This window comes from Parus major, chromosome 9, assembly GCF_001522545.3.
Source record: "Parus major isolate Abel chromosome 9, Parus_major1.1, whole genome shotgun sequence".
Taxonomy (NCBI): domain Eukaryota; kingdom Metazoa; phylum Chordata; class Aves; order Passeriformes; family Paridae; genus Parus; species Parus major.
In genome coordinates this window covers 18,473,342-18,491,086 of record NC_031778.1, presented here as the reverse complement: position 1 = coordinate 18,491,086, position 17,745 = coordinate 18,473,342, and the positions used below count along the sequence as shown (strand labels likewise).

Here is a 17,745-nt window from a genome sequence, read left to right as displayed (position 1 = left end):
TCCCTCTTATGTTACCAACTTGTCAATTACAGTTAAATGTGAGGTTTTGTTTTCATTCTTTTAAGGGTGGGTAAAACAACAAAGTCAACTGGCAATGAATACCAGACTGTTAATTGAGAGGACCAGCAAGTAAACAGCTTCTACTCAGATGTAATTTGTGTCTGACAACACCTTCTAATGGCTGTGTGTTACAGCTTCTTCCTAAGCAGTGCAAAGGTGTAACATGCTTGTCCTTCTTGCCCACAGATGTACTGTTTGGTGAAGGATTGGCCTTCAATCAAACCAGAGCAAGCCATGGAGCTCCTGGACTGCAATTACCCAGACCCAATGGTGCGAGCATTTGCAGTTCGGTGTCTGGAGAAGTCCCTGACAGATGACAAACTGTCTCAGTACCTAATCCAGCTGGTACAGGTACTGAACATATTTTGGCATGTTTGTTGTCTTGTGTATGTGCAATGATCACAGAGACTTAAAACACAGCAAAAGTTAAGTTGTTGTGAAAAAGCGGTCATCAAAAGTCTGTTTGCTTTTCAGATTATTTAGGAGGGGATGAAATGCTAATTTTTCTGTAGTGCTGTGGTTTTGCTTTTTGGTACTAAATGTCAGAATTCTGCAGAGATTTAAAACTGTTCCACCAACTGGAACAGGCAGCTATTTCAGCTGTCCTAACATATGGGAAAAGATGAGCAGAAGCATCTTCTCGAAATTTTGAGCAAGTTGAGGCTAAAATATTTGGTAACAGTAAAGCAAGCATCAGATGGTAAGTTCCTGAAATAGAGACAGGCAGTGCACAGTTGGCATATATTGTTCAAAGCCTAACACATGCAAATATTAATACCAAGATCAGTCATTTCAGAAAAAATAATGTAAAACATAGATGGCTTTTTATTTAACTGCCTTTAATCTGTATATGGTTCATAGAAATAATAACTACATCTGTTTTTTAAAAATTTTCTCTTTATCCTTAACTAGGTTCTGAAATATGAGCAGTATTTAGATAACCAGCTTGTGAGATTTTTACTCAAGAAGGCACTGACCAATCAAAGGATAGGCCACTTCTTCTTTTGGCATTTAAAGTAAGCTTATTGTCATGTTAAGGGGTAGTGGGTTTTCTGTTAGCTATAAACAATTAGTAGTTCTAAAGATTTGACATGCTAAATGTCCTTTCTTAGAAAAGTATTAAAATAAAGATAGGCTTATATTGGTTAAGAGTTTGAATACATAGTTTGGTGATAGAAATCATGCCTTGCAGTTTCAAAAGCTGCTTAATAGTACTTAGACTTGTACTTTTTATCTAATGATGATCATTCAAAAAACAAGATAATCTGAGACTGCTGAAAGCCTACCATATTGTTAGATGCCTGATACCACACAAATACATGAGACCTAAAGAAAGAAGCCACCCAATTCAACAAGGTAAAGCTTTGAAAAATACTAGTAAAAACTTTATTTTTACTTCTTTATTAAAGGCTTCTTATAGAGCTTGACAGCTCAGTCTGCAACATATTGGGCTGAAACTAGAGGTCACCTAAAAATTCTGTTCTAAGCTGGTGTAACCAGACACAGAAATAGAAGCGAGGCATCTTTGTTGCCTTGGTGTCATCAAGGATAAGGGAGGGGATTGTTTGAGGGGATGTATTTTAGGACTGTATGAAGATGTCGCAAGTACAGCTTCATTTTTGGCACCTCTAAGTGGTCTTGTCTCTAAGCTGTAACTGTTCTTCCTCCCTGTGTAGGTCTGAAATGCACAACAAAACTGTCAGTCAGAGGTTTGGTTTACTTCTGGAGTCCTACTGTCGAGCGTGTGGAATGTACCTGAAGCACCTGAGCAGGCAGGTGGAGGCCATGGAGAAGTTGATTAACCTCACAGATATTCTCAAGCAGGAAAAAAAGGATGAGACCCAGAAGGTATCAAAGTCTGCCCTTATATCAAAACTGCTGCTGTTGAGTCACAGTAATTACTTAGAACTGTTGTATTTGATCAACAAGGAAAGTGTTCATGCTAATTTAAGTAGGTGGTATGTGTTCTGGGGAGCTGCAGTATTTTCTGTGTAATGCCATTGTCTAGCTCTCAAGGTAATAGAATTAAAGGTTTCAATTTGTGTAATATGTAGCTGAGCTGTACTTATATTAGAACTGTGCAAAACCATGCTTGACAGCCAAAGCTAAAATCTGATACCTTCATTTACATGTAAATAATGTTCTCAAGACCTGAATGTGCTTATTTATCAGGTACAGATGAAGTTTCTTGTTGAACAAATGAGACGGCCAGATTTTATGGATGCCTTGCAAGGTTTTATCTCTCCTCTTAATCCTGCACATCAACTGGGAAACCTTCGGTATTGTATCCATTTCGAAGCTTGTCTAGATACTTAAGTAAATGTTTATTAATGGTAATAATAACAGTGTTGAGGTTGACTGTTAGCTTAGTAAATGTCAGTATCTTCAAAGTGCACTGAATAGAATTTGTAGCAGAGTAATCCATAAAGAGTAGAGCCATTTCAATCTAATGGTTTAACAAATCAGGAAACAACGTGACCTTTAGTTGTTTCTTTAAGGTGCCAGGAACTGAAGTCCTTTTTCAAGTTGTCAGGAGTTCATATTGCCAAAGGAATATTTACAATATTCCCTTACAACACAGCTCTTCTGTTGGTCTTAGCAAATGGTTAATGTAGCACTTAGTAATTTAACTGTGAGTCCAAAAGTGAAAATGGTGGATTGTCAGTTATCTTTGCACTTTAATTTGTTTCTAGTTCAAAGTTTGACCAAAACAGGGAGAATTTAGCAGTATTAGAGAAACAGGGTATAAGAATCAAATTATGCCTATTTCATAGAAATCTTATCTCTTTTAGGCTTGAGGAGTGCAGGATAATGTCATCTGCAAAAAGGCCGCTGTGGTTGAACTGGGAAAACCCAGATATTATGTCTGAATTGTTATTTCAGAACAATGAGATAATATTTAAAAATGGAGATGGTAAGCATAGACAAATAAGTATTTATATCAGTCAAGTACAAAATTTATATATTCTAAGATGTTAAGTCTGTCAAGGTGGAAAATTATACTATTTAATATTTGTTATTTTTACATGTAAATGTGTTCAATCTCTCATATTACAGATATGTAAGCTGTGATTCCGTTGTCCTGGATTTAGTGTATGTCTTTAAAATCACCACCACAAGTTTATATTCATTTTTTACTATTTAAAACCTGCTTTTCTCTACTGAGGGAACAAAACCTGCACTAAATATGAAAGCCTCATTACCTTTAGACATATAGTTTTGGTGGGAAAAGGAAAGTAAGATCTAACCAAAGGTTCTGGTGTTTCAAAATTTGCAAATTTAATGTATCTGACTGTTTCAGACTTGCGCCAGGACATGCTGACACTTCAGATAATTCGAATTATGGAAAACATCTGGCAAAATCAGGGTCTTGATCTTCGGTAAGCAGTAGAGGTCATTCCCAAGTAATGCCGATCTTAATGGTTTTAGCATTGGTTTGTTCCCAGAGATAGCTTCTGTTTTCCCAAGGGTCATAAATGAAATGCTATAAATAGACATTTTTGTGCATATTAGAGCAATATTTATTTTTTTCAGTTAACTGAACTACTGGATTTTATAAACATAAGATCATATTTGAAAAATACTTAATTCTCATTCAAGTGGGTCTGAGTGAGCTACGTACAAGGAATGGATACAAGAGCAGCAGCCACACTGTGGCCAAGTGATTGTGTCTGTAGATCTGGCTTTCAACAAGGTGCCAAATCCTCAGCCCTGCTGAGCAGCGACTCTGTGGAGTTGGTATCTTCACTTCAGTCTGCACAGTAGATATTGCCCAGTCTGTGTGAGCTTCTCCACCTCCACACAGTCTGTGGTGCAGCAGCTTCTGCAGGGCATTCAGGATAAACTGTTCTGCTTCTGGAAAACTGATCTTAGTCAGGTTACACCTTCAAATTTGTGTTTGCTGTGTGGTACATTTTGAGGTGGGAGCAAAGAATCTGCCTGTGCACTGTCTAGAAACCCCCAGTTTTCATTTCCTTATGTAGACAAAAAGACCTGTTGGTATGTTATCTCTCATGAGGCACAGTTTTGTTTCCAGTACTGTATTGAGTGGCAGAATTAAGCCTTTGTCCAAGAATGGTTTGCAGAATGGTTACAGTTCCCCATGTCTTGAAGAGCAGCCAGATACAGGAATCTGCAAAAATACATCCTCTCACCATTCTCTATAAAGGAAGAAAAAACCAGAAAACCAATGAACCTTTGTGTTTCAGGATGTTGCCTTATGGTTGTTTGTCGATCGGTGACTGTGTGGGACTCATCGAGGTCGTGAGGAGCTCTCACACCATCATGCAGATTCAGTGTAAAGGAGGCTTAAAAGGAGCACTGCAGTTCAACAGCCATACATTGCACCAGTGGCTCAAGGACAAGAACAAAGGAGACATGTGAGATTACCTGTCACCTCTTTTTCTTGGCCATATCCTTCTTTTTGATGGAAACTTCACGGGAACTAAAGTTCATAACATGGGAGATTATTTCCATAATTATGTCCATCTAGTTTTGGTTTTGTTTTCTTTTTTACCTGTCCTTGTTTGCCTGGTAATTCTTTTGCAGAAGATAAACATGCACTTGTGTGTTATTAGAATAACTGAGGAAAGTGTCTCCTTTTTTGTTTGAATAGGTATGATGCAGCTATTGACCTGTTTACACGTTCTTGTGCTGGCTACTGTGTTGCCACCTTTATCCTGGGCATTGGTGATCGCCACAACAGTAACATCATGGTCAAAGATGATGGACAAGTAAGGGATGCTTTTCTAAAATCATACCCACTTACCCACATACCCTAAATCATACTCACCTCGGTATGAGTTTGTTTTGGAAAAGAAAATCGGAGCTATGAGTAAATGATAAATTGTACTGTGACTTCATTTAAACAAGGAATTATTAATCTTAAAATTCCTTTCTATCTTTCCAAGCTGTTTCACATTGACTTTGGGCACTTCCTCGACCATAAGAAGAAAAAATTTGGTTACAAAAGAGAGCGTGTGCCATTTGTCTTAACACAAGACTTCTTAATAGTGATTAGTAAAGGAGCCCAAGAATGTACCAAAACGAGGGAGTTTGAAAGGTGAGCTTGCTTTTAAGCATTTAACCTCCAGCCTGTTTTGTACCTAAAATGTACTTTACTACTGGTGACCTTTAATAATTAGGCCTTTTAACTGAACAGTTGTATTTTAATTGACTTGCAGTGGATATGTTCTAGTTCTTCAGTTGTAGATGAGCCATCCACTTGTAAGTCTTAGCATTTACATGACCTTTGGTCCATGAAATCTCACTTGAGATTTGCAGGGTCAGCATAGATGGCAATTTTTCAAACATCTGAAATTTCTTTGATTTTACACTTAAAATCCTCTTGAGATGGCAGAACTGAAACTATTGAGAATTCTTTAACGTTGGGTGTTGTGTGCATCAGAGCCTTGCTGGTCATTCAGTCATACTTCTCTCTCCTCTAGCTGCTCTGATATCAGCTCCTCAGCTGGCCCGTGTAGTTTATGACAATGGCCAGAGCTTTAAAATAATACCAGTAAAGAAATAAATCTGTTGCTGTAGTCATTCTTAATAGCTCTTTCCAGCAACCCAGTCTTTGAGAGGTTTCAGTTTTAGTCTTAATTTCATTGTTGATGGCAACAGAAGACAGATTTTGAATTACAGTGTCAGTCTGAACACTGCAGTGAAGCTTTTTTGCATTTTTTCCCTAAACCTGGGTACTTCTTAGCCAGTGTGATATAGAAAATGTCCCTGTTTTCAGTGGATTCTTCAGAGCACCTAAGGAGCAACAGCTGCTGCCTGCATAAAACCACAGAAGTGCAACTCTGAAGGTAGACAGGAAAGCTAACAGGAAATCTTCTGAAATCTGAAATGTCAATAGCAGTGACAAAAATGGCCCTGTGAACTCCCATAAATTCATGTTGAACAGTTGTATGAATTGTAGACAAGTTTTAAGACTAGAAAGCCCGTCTTTGGATGTTGTGTTAGTCTGACCACTATTAATCCTTACATGAATGAAGAAAAACTAAGTAGGAAAATGAATGCATCTTCTCAGCTACATTATGGTGTTCTTACTGGACTAAGACTGTCTTCTTTTTTGGTATCTGGTTACCTGTAAAACTCTTTTGGAGCTGAAACAGTAATATGCACCCAGTAGAGAAATGCACTGAGCTTTTTTCCCCTGGTCTCTTCCAGGTTTCAGGAGATGTGTTATAAGGCTTACCTAGCAATTCGGCAGCATGCCAATCTCTTCATCAATCTTTTCTCCATGATGCTTGGCTCAGGAATGCCAGAACTGCAGTCCTTTGATGATATTGCCTACATTCGAAAGACCCTTGCATTGGACAAAACTGAGCAGGAGGCTCTTGAGTACTTCATGAAGCAAATGAATGATGCTCACCATGGTGGCTGGACAACAAAAATGGACTGGATCTTCCACACAATAAAGCAACACGCTTTGAACTGAACTGACTGCAAAGAAAACAAGAACTGATACCCCGCTTTGTGGGTACTGCACTGTTAATACCCGTTAGCAGCGAAGACTGGTTGCATAGGAATTGCACAAACCATGAACAACATTAGAATTTATGGCAAGAAAAGAAATGAATTGTTCAGACAACTGTTTGAAAATAATGTAAAACAGGGTTTCAGATAGCACTAAAATTATAAACTTCAAAAATTAAGCTTTAGTACAATGTGTGCAGGGACCTTGACAAATTAGAGAGATGGGCAATCACCAAGTGTATGAAGTTTAACAAGGGCAAGTGCCACATTCTGCACCTGGGATGGGGCAATCCTGGTTGTGTGTATGGACTGGGGAACGAGAGGCTGGACAGCAGCTGCAGAAAGGGACCTGGGGGTCCTGGTTGATGGCAAGTTGAACATGAGCCAGCAGTGCCCTGCAGCCAGGAGGGCCACCTGTGTCCTGGGGGCATCAGGCACAGCATCACCAAGGCAAGAGAGGGATTGGCCCACTCTGCTTTGCTCTGGGGCAGCCTCACCTTGAAAATTGTGGGCAGTTTTGGGTGCCACAATATAAAAAAAAAATTAAGCTATTAGAGAGTGTCCAAAGGAGGGCCATGAGCATGGTGAAGGGTCTGGAGGGGAAGCCATGTGAGGAACAGCTGAGGCCACTTGGTCTGTTCAGCCTGGAGAAGAGACTGAGCTCAGACCTCATCGGGCTCTGCAGCTTCCTCACGAGGGGAAGTGGAGGGGCAGGTACCGATCTCTTCCCTCTGGTGACCAGAGACAGGACTTGAGGAAATGGCATGGAGCTGAGTCAGGGGAGGTTCAGGTTGGACATTGGGAAAAGGTTTTTCACCCAGAAGGTGGTTGGGCACTGAACAGGCTCCCAGGGAAGTGTTCACAGCGCCAAGCTTGACAGAGTTCAAAGAAGTGTTTGGACAAGGCTGTCAGGCACAGGGTGAGATTCCTGGGGTGTCCTGTGCAGGATCGGAAGTTGGACTCAGTGATCCTTGTGGGTCCCTTCCAACTCAGCATATTCTATGATTCGATGATTCATGTTATGCCTTAAGCTCAAAATGGTAAACTTGGAAGAATGTTTCCTTTTCTCATTTGATAGGATAAATAAGAAGGAAAAAAGAAAATAGTGCTAGTGCAAACGTAAGAGTCCATCACGTCTTACCTTAGATCTGGTACAGCAGGTAGAGACTATGCTGGATTGTGAAGAATGGAAAGAGAATTCAAGTGACAGCAAATACTTAAATGCAGCATAATTTAAAGGGAAGGGGTTTGAAGCTCAAAGATCTAAAAAGAGTAGTGAGAGGACAGTGCCTTTTAGATGTGCTCAGAGGCATAAACATTTGTGGGGTTTGGGTGGCCCTTCGATTTCTGGGTCCGTCATCTGCGCAGTTTCTGAAAGCAGTAGGAAATAGGCCCACTCAGTATGGTGTTTCTTCTGCTCAGTATTTCAAGGGGTGCAATTCATACTTTCACCAAGAAATTCCCTATCATCCCCAAAAACTGACTAACCTGGAAATTGAATGGTCAGAATTGGGTTTAGTGCAACAGAGAGCTGTAGTGTTCATCTTAGGTTTGCTTTAATCTAACTTGAACAGAATAGATTTTTTTCATACATGTTTTCCAGAACCTAAAGAAAGGTGAGTTATTAAAATTATTGAAAGATTATTTTTTTATAAAAGCTATTTATATAATAGGAACTATTATTAATATATATTCTTTATTTACATGATTTGTCCAATATTAACTCTCTTAATTTTGCAACCCAGTTCTATCTGTCCAAGACTCCCGTTTTCATTAATGTCACTGAAGATGACATACTCCTAGGACCAAATTCAGCCCTAGTGAAAGAGGACACAAGTACCAGTGAAGTAGTGGGAATATACCCACTAAAGCCAGAGGTGAACTTGGCCTAAGTCTCTAAAACAATTTTGGGAATCACTTTTCACATTACTGAAATGTTATGCTGGCTATTCCAAGAACGCTCATTTAAACCCTCAAAATTTGGGTCTACCATTTCTCCTCTTTCTTCCTCCTTTGGAAGTGGTTGTTGAATCCAGTAAGATACATCAGAAATAGCAATTTAGATTTTCAATATGATCAATAATTAGCAGTTCAACAGACAGATATGTTGGCTAGCTCAAAGCATGTGGAGTTACCAAACATTTTATAGCTTTGTCTGTTTTGTGTGTGTGTGTAATATATATTTGTAAATCTAGTTGTTGTCCTTTAACACAATTACAATGTGTGCAATCAATGAAATTGGCACCATGTTTTGAAACTGTTCAGAGTACCGAGGATTTCAGATTGCCCTTATGCACAACTTCAGGTAGGACTGTTTTCTAATTCCTAAACATGTTTTATAAAAGTCAGTGAAGCCCATAATAGTTCTGCAGGTGATGTTCACCGTAATTTAAACTTGCTAGATTGGCAGCACTTGAATTCCAAAGGTTTGGGGCTTTTGGGGGTTCGGCTTGTTCACTTGCAAACACGCACCGAGGTGCCACTCAGAAAGTGCAATACCACGTGTAATATAAAATATGCTGACAGTTGGTGTTAGATTAGAATATAAGCATATAAATAAACTGTACTTCATGCAGGCTGTACTGATGAGGTAATGAGGGGTTGGCTTCATTTAGTAAATTGTAATATATTAAAAATGTGCAATCAATTACGTTATGAAAGACTTTGGGGATGGTAAAGCCAAGGCTTTGGTGTTTCAAGACACTTTCACAGTCAGGATCCTGCAGCTGATTACTGCATTCATGGATACTTGATGTTGTGGGGGGAAACCTGGTTTTGTGAAAACTACAGAAGCTCCAAGAATAGTATGGGAAATGTGAATTTTTATTCCCTTAGTTCTATGAAATATTTTGGAGTAGTCCAATAGACTTCCCATTGCTCTTTTTATTGACTGTTACATATTCCTTTTTGTTCATATGAATATTTTAACTCCTGCTAAGCTTGGTTGTACTTTCTAGAGCAAAGTTACCCTTGTATCTATTACTTTGCAGTCAACACACAATAATAGTTTAGCTCTTAAAAATGAGTTAGTTTAAGTTTAGTTCACAAAATCTGAAACCCTGTTGGCTATAATTCTTAATTTAACTGAGTAAAACTGTTGCACAGACATCACATTAGGTGCTATATTATCTGTATTTATCTGGTGTTGAAACAATGCTTTACCTCGTTTATGCAAGAAATGGTCAGCCTTTTCCAGTCTGGGTGAAAAGATCAACTCAAATTTATTGGATATTATGAGGCCAAATTTGTTTGTACTTTGCCCCTTCCTAGCCCTTCTGTAAATACAAGTCTAAATGTCTTTCAGTTCAAGCACAGTATTCTGCACCCTTTTTGCCCAGACAGAGGTATGAGGAGTCAGGCTCTGTTCCCAGAAGTTACTGCAATTAAATGTTGTGCATAAGCTGTAGAAGTTATTATGAAAATCAAATAGTAAAAGAAAGGAAACTTCAGAGTGGTACAGACATGATACAGTTCAGTGTAATTGTAGCCTTTCAACAATTTCTTTAAAAAGTAGAAGCTCCTGGGCTTTAACCAGTTCTTTGTTTTTCAAATGCCCATCCTGGTTATACATTCTGCCAGTGTTTCACAGAAAACAACAATCCTTTTCTCAGCTTCAAAGTGTTGAACCCTCATTACTGTATCCTGTCACGGCAGTTCCGTGCTGATGTAACTTCACTGAGGATAGTGGAGGCACTGTTTGCTTCCCTCCTGGTGGAAATGAGAGGATGTCATCTGCTCCCAGTATCAGAAGGAAGATCTGCTTACAGACCATGAAAGCACTTGTAACTGAGCCCTAGATTTTTACAGAAATAGCTTGGAATTAGGCTTATTTTTAACTATTCCCACTTCATGAAGATTTGAAAATGCTCCCTTTGTTCTGGGAATCAGCTGCACAAAATACTAAAGTAGTTTATTTTGGTCTTGAATTGAATCTGGGCACCTTGCTCCTGCAGAACTTCCTTGTAAGATTGCCAGAGCAAGGAGCCCAGGACTGGGCCATGTGTTTTATCCCAAACCATTAGGAAATGGTGTTTTAGTGAAATAAAATTAAATAACAATAACTTTTTCAGCTGTGAAACTGTGTTTGATATAATGACAGAACAGGCTTCTGCATATTAGTTTTACTTAGAATTACTTCATTGCTTTCCTAAAAGTAGCAGAAAAAGTACCTGTACTGATTTTATATATGCATACCTCTTTGTCTGAAAGGGTGCATTAGTAGTTTTTTCATAGGTGAAACAGACTTCCAGTATAATTTTTAACTTTTTGTTTTTTTAAAGAAGGCTTTTAAATAAAAGCAAAATTGTAAGTGGTTTGGCATCTTGTGGAAAAGATGAGCCTGCATATTGAGGACAATATAGAAATTACCAGGTTTGTAAGAACTTTGTATGTGATAACCCTGCTGTTGGTGGTTTGGCGAGTTGTTTGTGGGTTTTTATGCCAACTTTCCTTTTTTGTAAAGTATTAAATGCCCTTCAGTGGTCAGTAGCCCATGTTTGTTGACAATTTGAAGGTATTGTCTTTGCTTTGTCATTATATAACTGGCATGTTCAAATGTCTGTTCTTAATAGTAATTATGAATTCCTCCTGTTTTGCATGTCTGTACAGGTTGCAGACCTGGGCTGGACCCATTCAAAAAACAAATATCAGAAAAGCCACTTGAAATTACTATTTTTGTTGATGTCTTTGACATCTTGAAAATACTTCAAGTTAATGAAAATGGTGTGGTATTACAGAAAGAATTGTAACTTGCTGCTTCTAGGATTTTTTTTAACTTCTTTCACTTGTTTTAGTTTTACTTGAATGGAAGAACCACACTTGTTTTTTTTAAAAACACTATATAGCTGTGGATGTTGTTGCAGATTGTTGAATCGCAATTTAATTTTGCAATACATGTTTCATACAAATAATGAATTTGCATCTTTTTATTTTGTGCTGGAAGTTGTCTCAGTTTAGGTAGGGCTCTATCTGTCCAAAGTGATGTGTAACTCACCACCCCCACAGCTGGTGTTGGTTTGGGGTTTTTCTTTGTTTAATTTTACTTTTTTTTTTACATCTGTGTTAATGAAGGGAAGCCAACTGGAAACTGGCTATAGAAGTTCTCTATTTGCATACACTAACCAAACCTATAGGTGCTCTGCTCTTTGAGAAATTCTGATTTCACTTTATGCTGATGCAACACTCAGTTCAGCAGAATTGCTCTGGATACACAATAGCATATGAAATCAGAATTAGGCTATATTTGTATCAGAGTTCCAGATTATTTATTCCTATGATGCAGTATGAAAGGCCGTCATAAGGAGAAGAATGTTTAGTAGCAGCCCAGTTAAACACTTAATAATTTTATTTTGAAATAGTCTTTGTTAACAAAGTAGTCTTTTCAGCTCTCCAAAAGTACAGTAACCTTGTCTACAGTTTGTTTCATTTTTGACACTTCAGTATTTTTGTTCCTTGCTAGCTTAAATGTTTCCTCTTCCTACTCTTTTGTAGCATACAAACTTGCTGAACCCACACTCAGGAAAAATAATTGTTCTTCATTTGCCATACAGTGTTCTGGACTTCTGACCTTTATGGGATAGACTCTGAAAAGTCTGAGGTCTTGCTGTGTTAGTGCTCCTGACTCTAAGCCAGAGGTGAATCCCTCTGTCCCTTCTCTCTCCAGCACCCCTCTGGGACATGCCCAGAGCATAAGAACGTCATAAAATACTTGTAAGAGATCAATTGAAGCAATGTTCTGCCTGTACTTTGAAGTTAGTGTCCCCACTGGTTTGTGTAAGTGTGTTTTAAGTGTCCTTACTGTCACTTCTGTATGTGATGCAATATTCCTGCGGCAGAAGGAAGGCAAAAAATACACTATTCTGTCTTGATTATTTTTTAAATTCTGGTGCCTGATTCCCAGTAGTTATTAAACTGCTTCAGGAGCTATTCAGTTCAGTGTAACTGCATCCATTTTGTTAGGCTCCTATTCCAATAATAAAATCAATCACAGCTAAACCTGACTTGCTTATAGGTCCTGTATTGCTAAAGTTACTGAAAGCCTAATTCAGGCAGAAGCTGTTTTTTTTCAAGAATCTTTATGTCTGTTGTAGTTTAGTTAATTCTTGTCAGCCAAAATCTGGGTATTCATAGTAGAATCTCATTCTGCCTCGTTTCTTTAACTATTTTTAATCTATTTTCAGGCTTTATTAATTATGTTCTATATCCTGAATTATCAACTGCCCCAGGCTGTCCAAAATTGTCTTACTATTTCATTTGGGGCTGAGAAAGGAAAAGGAATAGATTAATCTTCTTGTTTTATAGCAACTGTTGTCCAAATTCTTCATTTCTCATGTGAAGATAAATGTGTAATTCGTTATCTGGGAGTATTATCCTTTCTCTTTGCCCCCTTGCACCCTCTTCAAATTTTAACTGTGAATATCCACTACACTATCAAAATCTACTTCCCTGGTGGAGAAAAGGGCTTTAAATATATATGGCTGCAGTCTGAAGTCCTGGATTCCCAGGTTTGAAACTTTGTAAGTATTGTTGTCATTGTAAATGGCAACACAACTGCAGAATTTTCACAGAACCACTGAAGTTGGCAAAGACCTTTGGAGTTCATTTAGCCCAGACATCCTGTTCAAAGCAGGATCAGCAACAGAACAGGATGCCCAGGACATTGTCTGGCTGGATTTAGAATCTGTCTGAGAAAGAGGAATCCACAGTCAATATATTTTCATAATGTTTATATGAAATATCTTCAATTTCATTGCCTGATGTCCTTTCAGTGGGCACTGAGAAAACCCTTGCCTGTCTTTATTCCTCTCTATGAAGTATTTATGTACATTGACCAGATGCCCCCCGGGCTTTCTCTTTGCCCAGGGTACCAATCCCAGCCCTCTCAGCCTACTCTCCTATCCCTCACTTTTGTAGCCCCTCATGGACTCATTCCAGTACATCCACGTCAGGTTTGTACTGGGATCCCCAGTGCTCCAGGTGTGGCCTCACCAGTGCTGAGCAGAGGGGCAGGGGCAGGGCTCACCTCCCTGGACCTGCTCTTCCTAAGGCAGCCCAGCATCCTGTTGGCATTTTGGCTACATGGAGCCCAGGAGGGTGTCAGCTCTCCGTGCTTCTGTGTAACTTGAGTGAAGCTGGGAGCAATTACCTGTCCACATCAAAGGGAGAGTAAAAGCACCCACCAGTTCTTCAATTATCTTTTAAAAATGAGACAATTATCTTTGAAATAACCACTACTGGGGCCAGGGGGGGATGTTGCCATGTGTGTGTCCTTCTGTGATAAAGGTCTGTGGTAAAGTAGGTAGAAAGCAAGACATTTTTAGTAATAATGGGCCAAAAATATTTAAGATGCAGCAAGATGCATGTGTTGTCATACTGAGAATAGTCTTGCAGTACTTTAAATAAAAAAAAAAACTTTTCTAACCCTTCTGCTGTGCTACTCAAGTAACAAATGTTTGGCCTATGATACTTATTGTAGTTCATGTTCATGGGAAATTGTAAAAAGTCTGCTTTTTATTTATCTTCGCGGTCTGTATCATGCTGTTTATTAAAAAAAAAACTACTTTTGTTTGGTTTTTATCACACTTTTGAGTGTTAATGTATATACTAACAACTAAATTAAAATGATATGGTTGGTACACTTGTGAATTCTGAAGCAAGAATTTAAGGAATATTCAGTCGTGGTGTGTGATTTGGTGTTGGAGCTCTGCTTTTAAAAAAGACTAGAAGAAATGAAATGGAAATTGCATATCTTTTTGGGGATTACAGTTAATTTGGGGGTAACAGAAATAGGATTTGCATTATTTAGGGGTCAAAAGTCCAATATGCATGTGGCATTTGTTCTTGTAAATGCTGATCCTCAAAATAAGTAATTTTATTTTAGTTTTAGACGTGGGCTGTAAAAAACTGTGACAAGAGAGATGATGTTATTGAAGTGTTTCAGCTGGATGGTTTACAGTCCCTGCTAAATCAATCTGGTTTTGAAAAATATGCTTCATGCTTTCATTACCAAAATTATAATTTAAAAAACAAACAAGCAAGGTTATATTTTTGTATCCAATACTATTTTTGAAAGAGTGACAAATATATTTGGGGAAATTATTCACTGGCAGTGTAAGAGCATGAGGCTGCAAAAGAACTCCTTTTGTGAACGTGTTGGCCCACTTTGGACTCCAGTTGCTAACAAACTGGGGAGGATTTCAGTTTTCTTGTGAGGATTTCACATTTTTTTGGAGGGATGAGGCAAATGTCAGGGTTTTTAATCAGGCCTTTTCAAAACATTTTGTCTCCAGTCAGCTCTTAACTTTGTACACTGATCAGTTCTGTTTCAGGTCACACTGCCAGCTTTGAGAAGGGCTGTGGTTCAGCAGGTGCTCAGTTTGTGCTGGACCAACTCTGTAATAAAAGATGGAAGTCATCATCCTTATATTTTGAAGCTTCAGTGGAGCTCTGATCTGGAAATATGTCTGGGGGTTTGGAACTAGGTGCTTCTGTGACCTGAACTAGCAGATTAAACTTTTGTTTATTACACATAAGGTGAGCTTTACCTCCTTTCCTAATAACTGTGAAATGGTTGTGAGTGGCTACAACTGTGTGTTAGTTGCACAGGATGGTTCAAGATAAGAGAATCATCAGCTCTTGTTCAAATATAAATTTTAGACTACTGCCATTTAGTGCCACGGTGTGATTTTTGTGGTAGTTCTGTCTAAGTATGAAAAAAAAACACAGAAAATTTGCAAAATAATGCTGGTGAAGCAATCAAGATTTGCAATGTGGGCAGTTTGCTTTAGTATGGGAATCTCAGTAAGCCCTCCTGATTTTATGCTCAGAAATCAATCAGTCTGTTTTCCAACCTGCCACAGCAAGACTCAATCTAAAGTCTGAACCCATGTAACAAAAGAGCAGGGAACCTGATGCTAGACAAGATATGTCAAGGAACCTCCTACATATCCTTTTAAACAGTAACAAATCTACCTCCAGTGAAGGTTATCCTGATGAGCTATGCAAACTGCTTTCATTGAAGAAAGGGTTTACCCCATGCTTATTTTGGTCAGGATACATCCCCACTAATTGAAATGGGAATAATCTGTGTTGCCCATTTAAACAAGAATGTGAATGCTGCATAGGCTTTTCTGTATTTTCAATTAGAATCTGTTCTGAGTGATTAAAACCTCACCCAGAGTTCTCTCAACAGCCCAAGCACGTGGTGGTATAGAAAAAAAGACTTATTTAGGCTTTTCTGTCTAAAGCATTGATAGTTCTGTTTGATGCGTGTGACTTTGAACTGGATCTGCAGCTTCAAAGGGGATCTTCCTCAGATGTTTTTCTTTCACTTAAAGCCTTGTCTTTTTATCTGACATAAGTGGTGTTGGGCTGTGGTGCTTTGGGTGGAGAACAAATCAGTCAAAAGGTACAGAAGATGCTTTGGTCTGCCTGCGTTTGCCTCACAAGCAGGACTGAATTCAAAGCAAAGGTTTTGGGGTTGTTTTTTTTTCCTCTCCCTTTGCTATGTATGGATTTTAGGTTCCCATCACTGCCCTCCTCTGGGGTCTGGGAAAAGTGCTGTCCTGGAACACTTGCATGGAAAATATTTTGGTGAATAGAGGGAGAAGTATGTGGGCATCCACCCATGTGAGTGGCTGTAGCAAATTTATGAGACCTTTAACACAAGCTGTCCCGGGGAAACCTCAGCAACCATGGCTGGAATAAAAAGCAGAGAACAAACTGAACTGGGAGACCAGGGTCTTGTTTGATTGGTAACTCAGGGCGGGAGATCATAGACATACAACATTTATTTCATGTCTGAGGGCTCAGCACTGTGCCAGCAAAAGGAAACCTTTAGTCCTGTTTTGCTGCTTACCACCAAAACTCCTGTGTGATCATAAGATGAAGCTCTTTCCATGTGGCTCTAAGCAAATCACATTACACTAAAGGCATGTTTCCAGCCTCACGACAAAGGCTAAATACAGGATTTTATAAACAGAATAAGTCCAGTTTCATCTGCCAGATGATGAATAAAACTAAGGCCAGAAGCAGAGTATAATTCCTTTTTTTACTAATCAGTGGAGCAACACCATTAGGGATATTGTAGATTCTCTGCTAATTCAAAACTTTTTCTTAGAACAAGGTAAATTCAGGCTAAGCCAGATCAAAGCAATTCAGTGAATTAAATGATTAGCAAAATTGTTATAAGTTATTTTAAGTCATGGAAATAAGGGATTGTAGTGGATTCCCTCATGTCTTCAAAATTAATGAGGTATTTTTAAAAATAGTAATATGTTTGAAGTGTTCTCCTTCATGAAACAATACAATTTGGTGCTTTTTCCCCACGGCATGATAAAAAGTGAAGATGAAATGGGCAAAAAGGGATATGATTATAAATTTGGAAAAGGGAGAGTTGCTTATTTTAATTTTCAAACCCTTATTTATACATATTTCACAGAATCATGGAACTGTTAGTTTTGAAGGGACCTCTGGAGATCACCCAGTCCAAGGCATGGTCACTTGGAGCAGGTAACACAGGAACATGTCCAGATGGGTTTGGAATGTCTCCAGAGAGGGAGAATCCATATCTGCCACCCTCGATGTGAACAAGGTTTTCTTCATGTTAAGGTGAAACTTTTTCTTAGTTTATGGCCATTGCTCCTTGTCCTGTTGCTTGGAACCACCAAAAAGAGTCTGGCACCATCTTCTGGCCCCTGCCATTGAAATATTGATGTGCATTGATGGGATCCCCTGGGCTGTCTCTGCACCAGACTAACCAAGCCAAGTTCTGCAGTCTGTCCTCACAAAAGATGCATCAGACCCCTCCTCACTTTGTGCCTTCGCTGGATCCTCTCCAATAACTCCTTGTCTTTCTTGTATGTATATATTTCTTTCTTGTACTGTATATATTTGATATATACATATATACATATATATGATATACTTTATCTCGATTCTCCTATACTGTAGCTCTAAGGGACAACTTCTACATCGACACGAAAAGTGAAGTTGAGCATCGTGAGGTTCTTGCTTTGACATCATTTGTGTAAAATCTGAGTGCTGACACTGTTCTGAAGCAGGCTTACATGCTGTCAGCTGCCTTGCAGCCGTGGGCGAGGCCTGCAGATGAAAACGTGGCTGCGCCGAGGGTATCGGGTACAGATGAAATATAAACGAAAGGTTTATTTAGGCCTCCTCGCCGTCGCTATGGCGACGGGG

The 17,745-nt window shown here is 38.9% G+C and overlaps 2 protein-coding genes across 7 annotated transcripts in view; both read left to right on the top strand.

The window, feature by feature from the left end:
- The window catches only part of PIK3CA (phosphatidylinositol-4,5-bisphosphate 3-kinase catalytic subunit alpha), a 41,795-nt gene extending 27,615 nt beyond the window's left edge, over positions 1 to 14,180 (top strand). For all 6 annotated transcript variants that reach the window (XM_015637737.2, XM_033516711.1, XM_015637736.3 and 3 more), the window contains 10 exons: positions 247 to 411; positions 973 to 1,076; positions 1,737 to 1,908; positions 2,233 to 2,339; positions 2,853 to 2,974; positions 3,362 to 3,440; positions 4,269 to 4,439; positions 4,676 to 4,793; positions 4,971 to 5,122; positions 6,238 to 14,180. In XM_015637737.2, coding sequence (XP_015493223.1) covers positions 247 to 411; positions 973 to 1,076; positions 1,737 to 1,908; positions 2,233 to 2,339; positions 2,853 to 2,974; positions 3,362 to 3,440; positions 4,269 to 4,439; positions 4,676 to 4,793; positions 4,971 to 5,122; positions 6,238 to 6,508 — 1,461 coding nt within the window. In that variant the 3' untranslated portion in view covers positions 6,509 to 14,180. The remainder of the gene's footprint in view (positions 1 to 246; positions 412 to 972; positions 1,077 to 1,736; positions 1,909 to 2,232; positions 2,340 to 2,852; positions 2,975 to 3,361; positions 3,441 to 4,268; positions 4,440 to 4,675; positions 4,794 to 4,970; positions 5,123 to 6,237) is intronic.
- A 115-nt stretch (positions 14,181 to 14,295) lies between these two features.
- Positions 14,296 to 17,745, top strand: part of ZNF639 (zinc finger protein 639) — a 9,051-nt gene continuing 5,601 nt past the window's right edge. The window contains exons 1-2 of the mRNA XM_033516714.1: positions 14,296 to 15,078; positions 16,985 to 17,402. The gene's annotated coding sequence lies outside the window, so the exon portion shown is untranslated. The remainder of the gene's footprint in view (positions 15,079 to 16,984; positions 17,403 to 17,745) is intronic.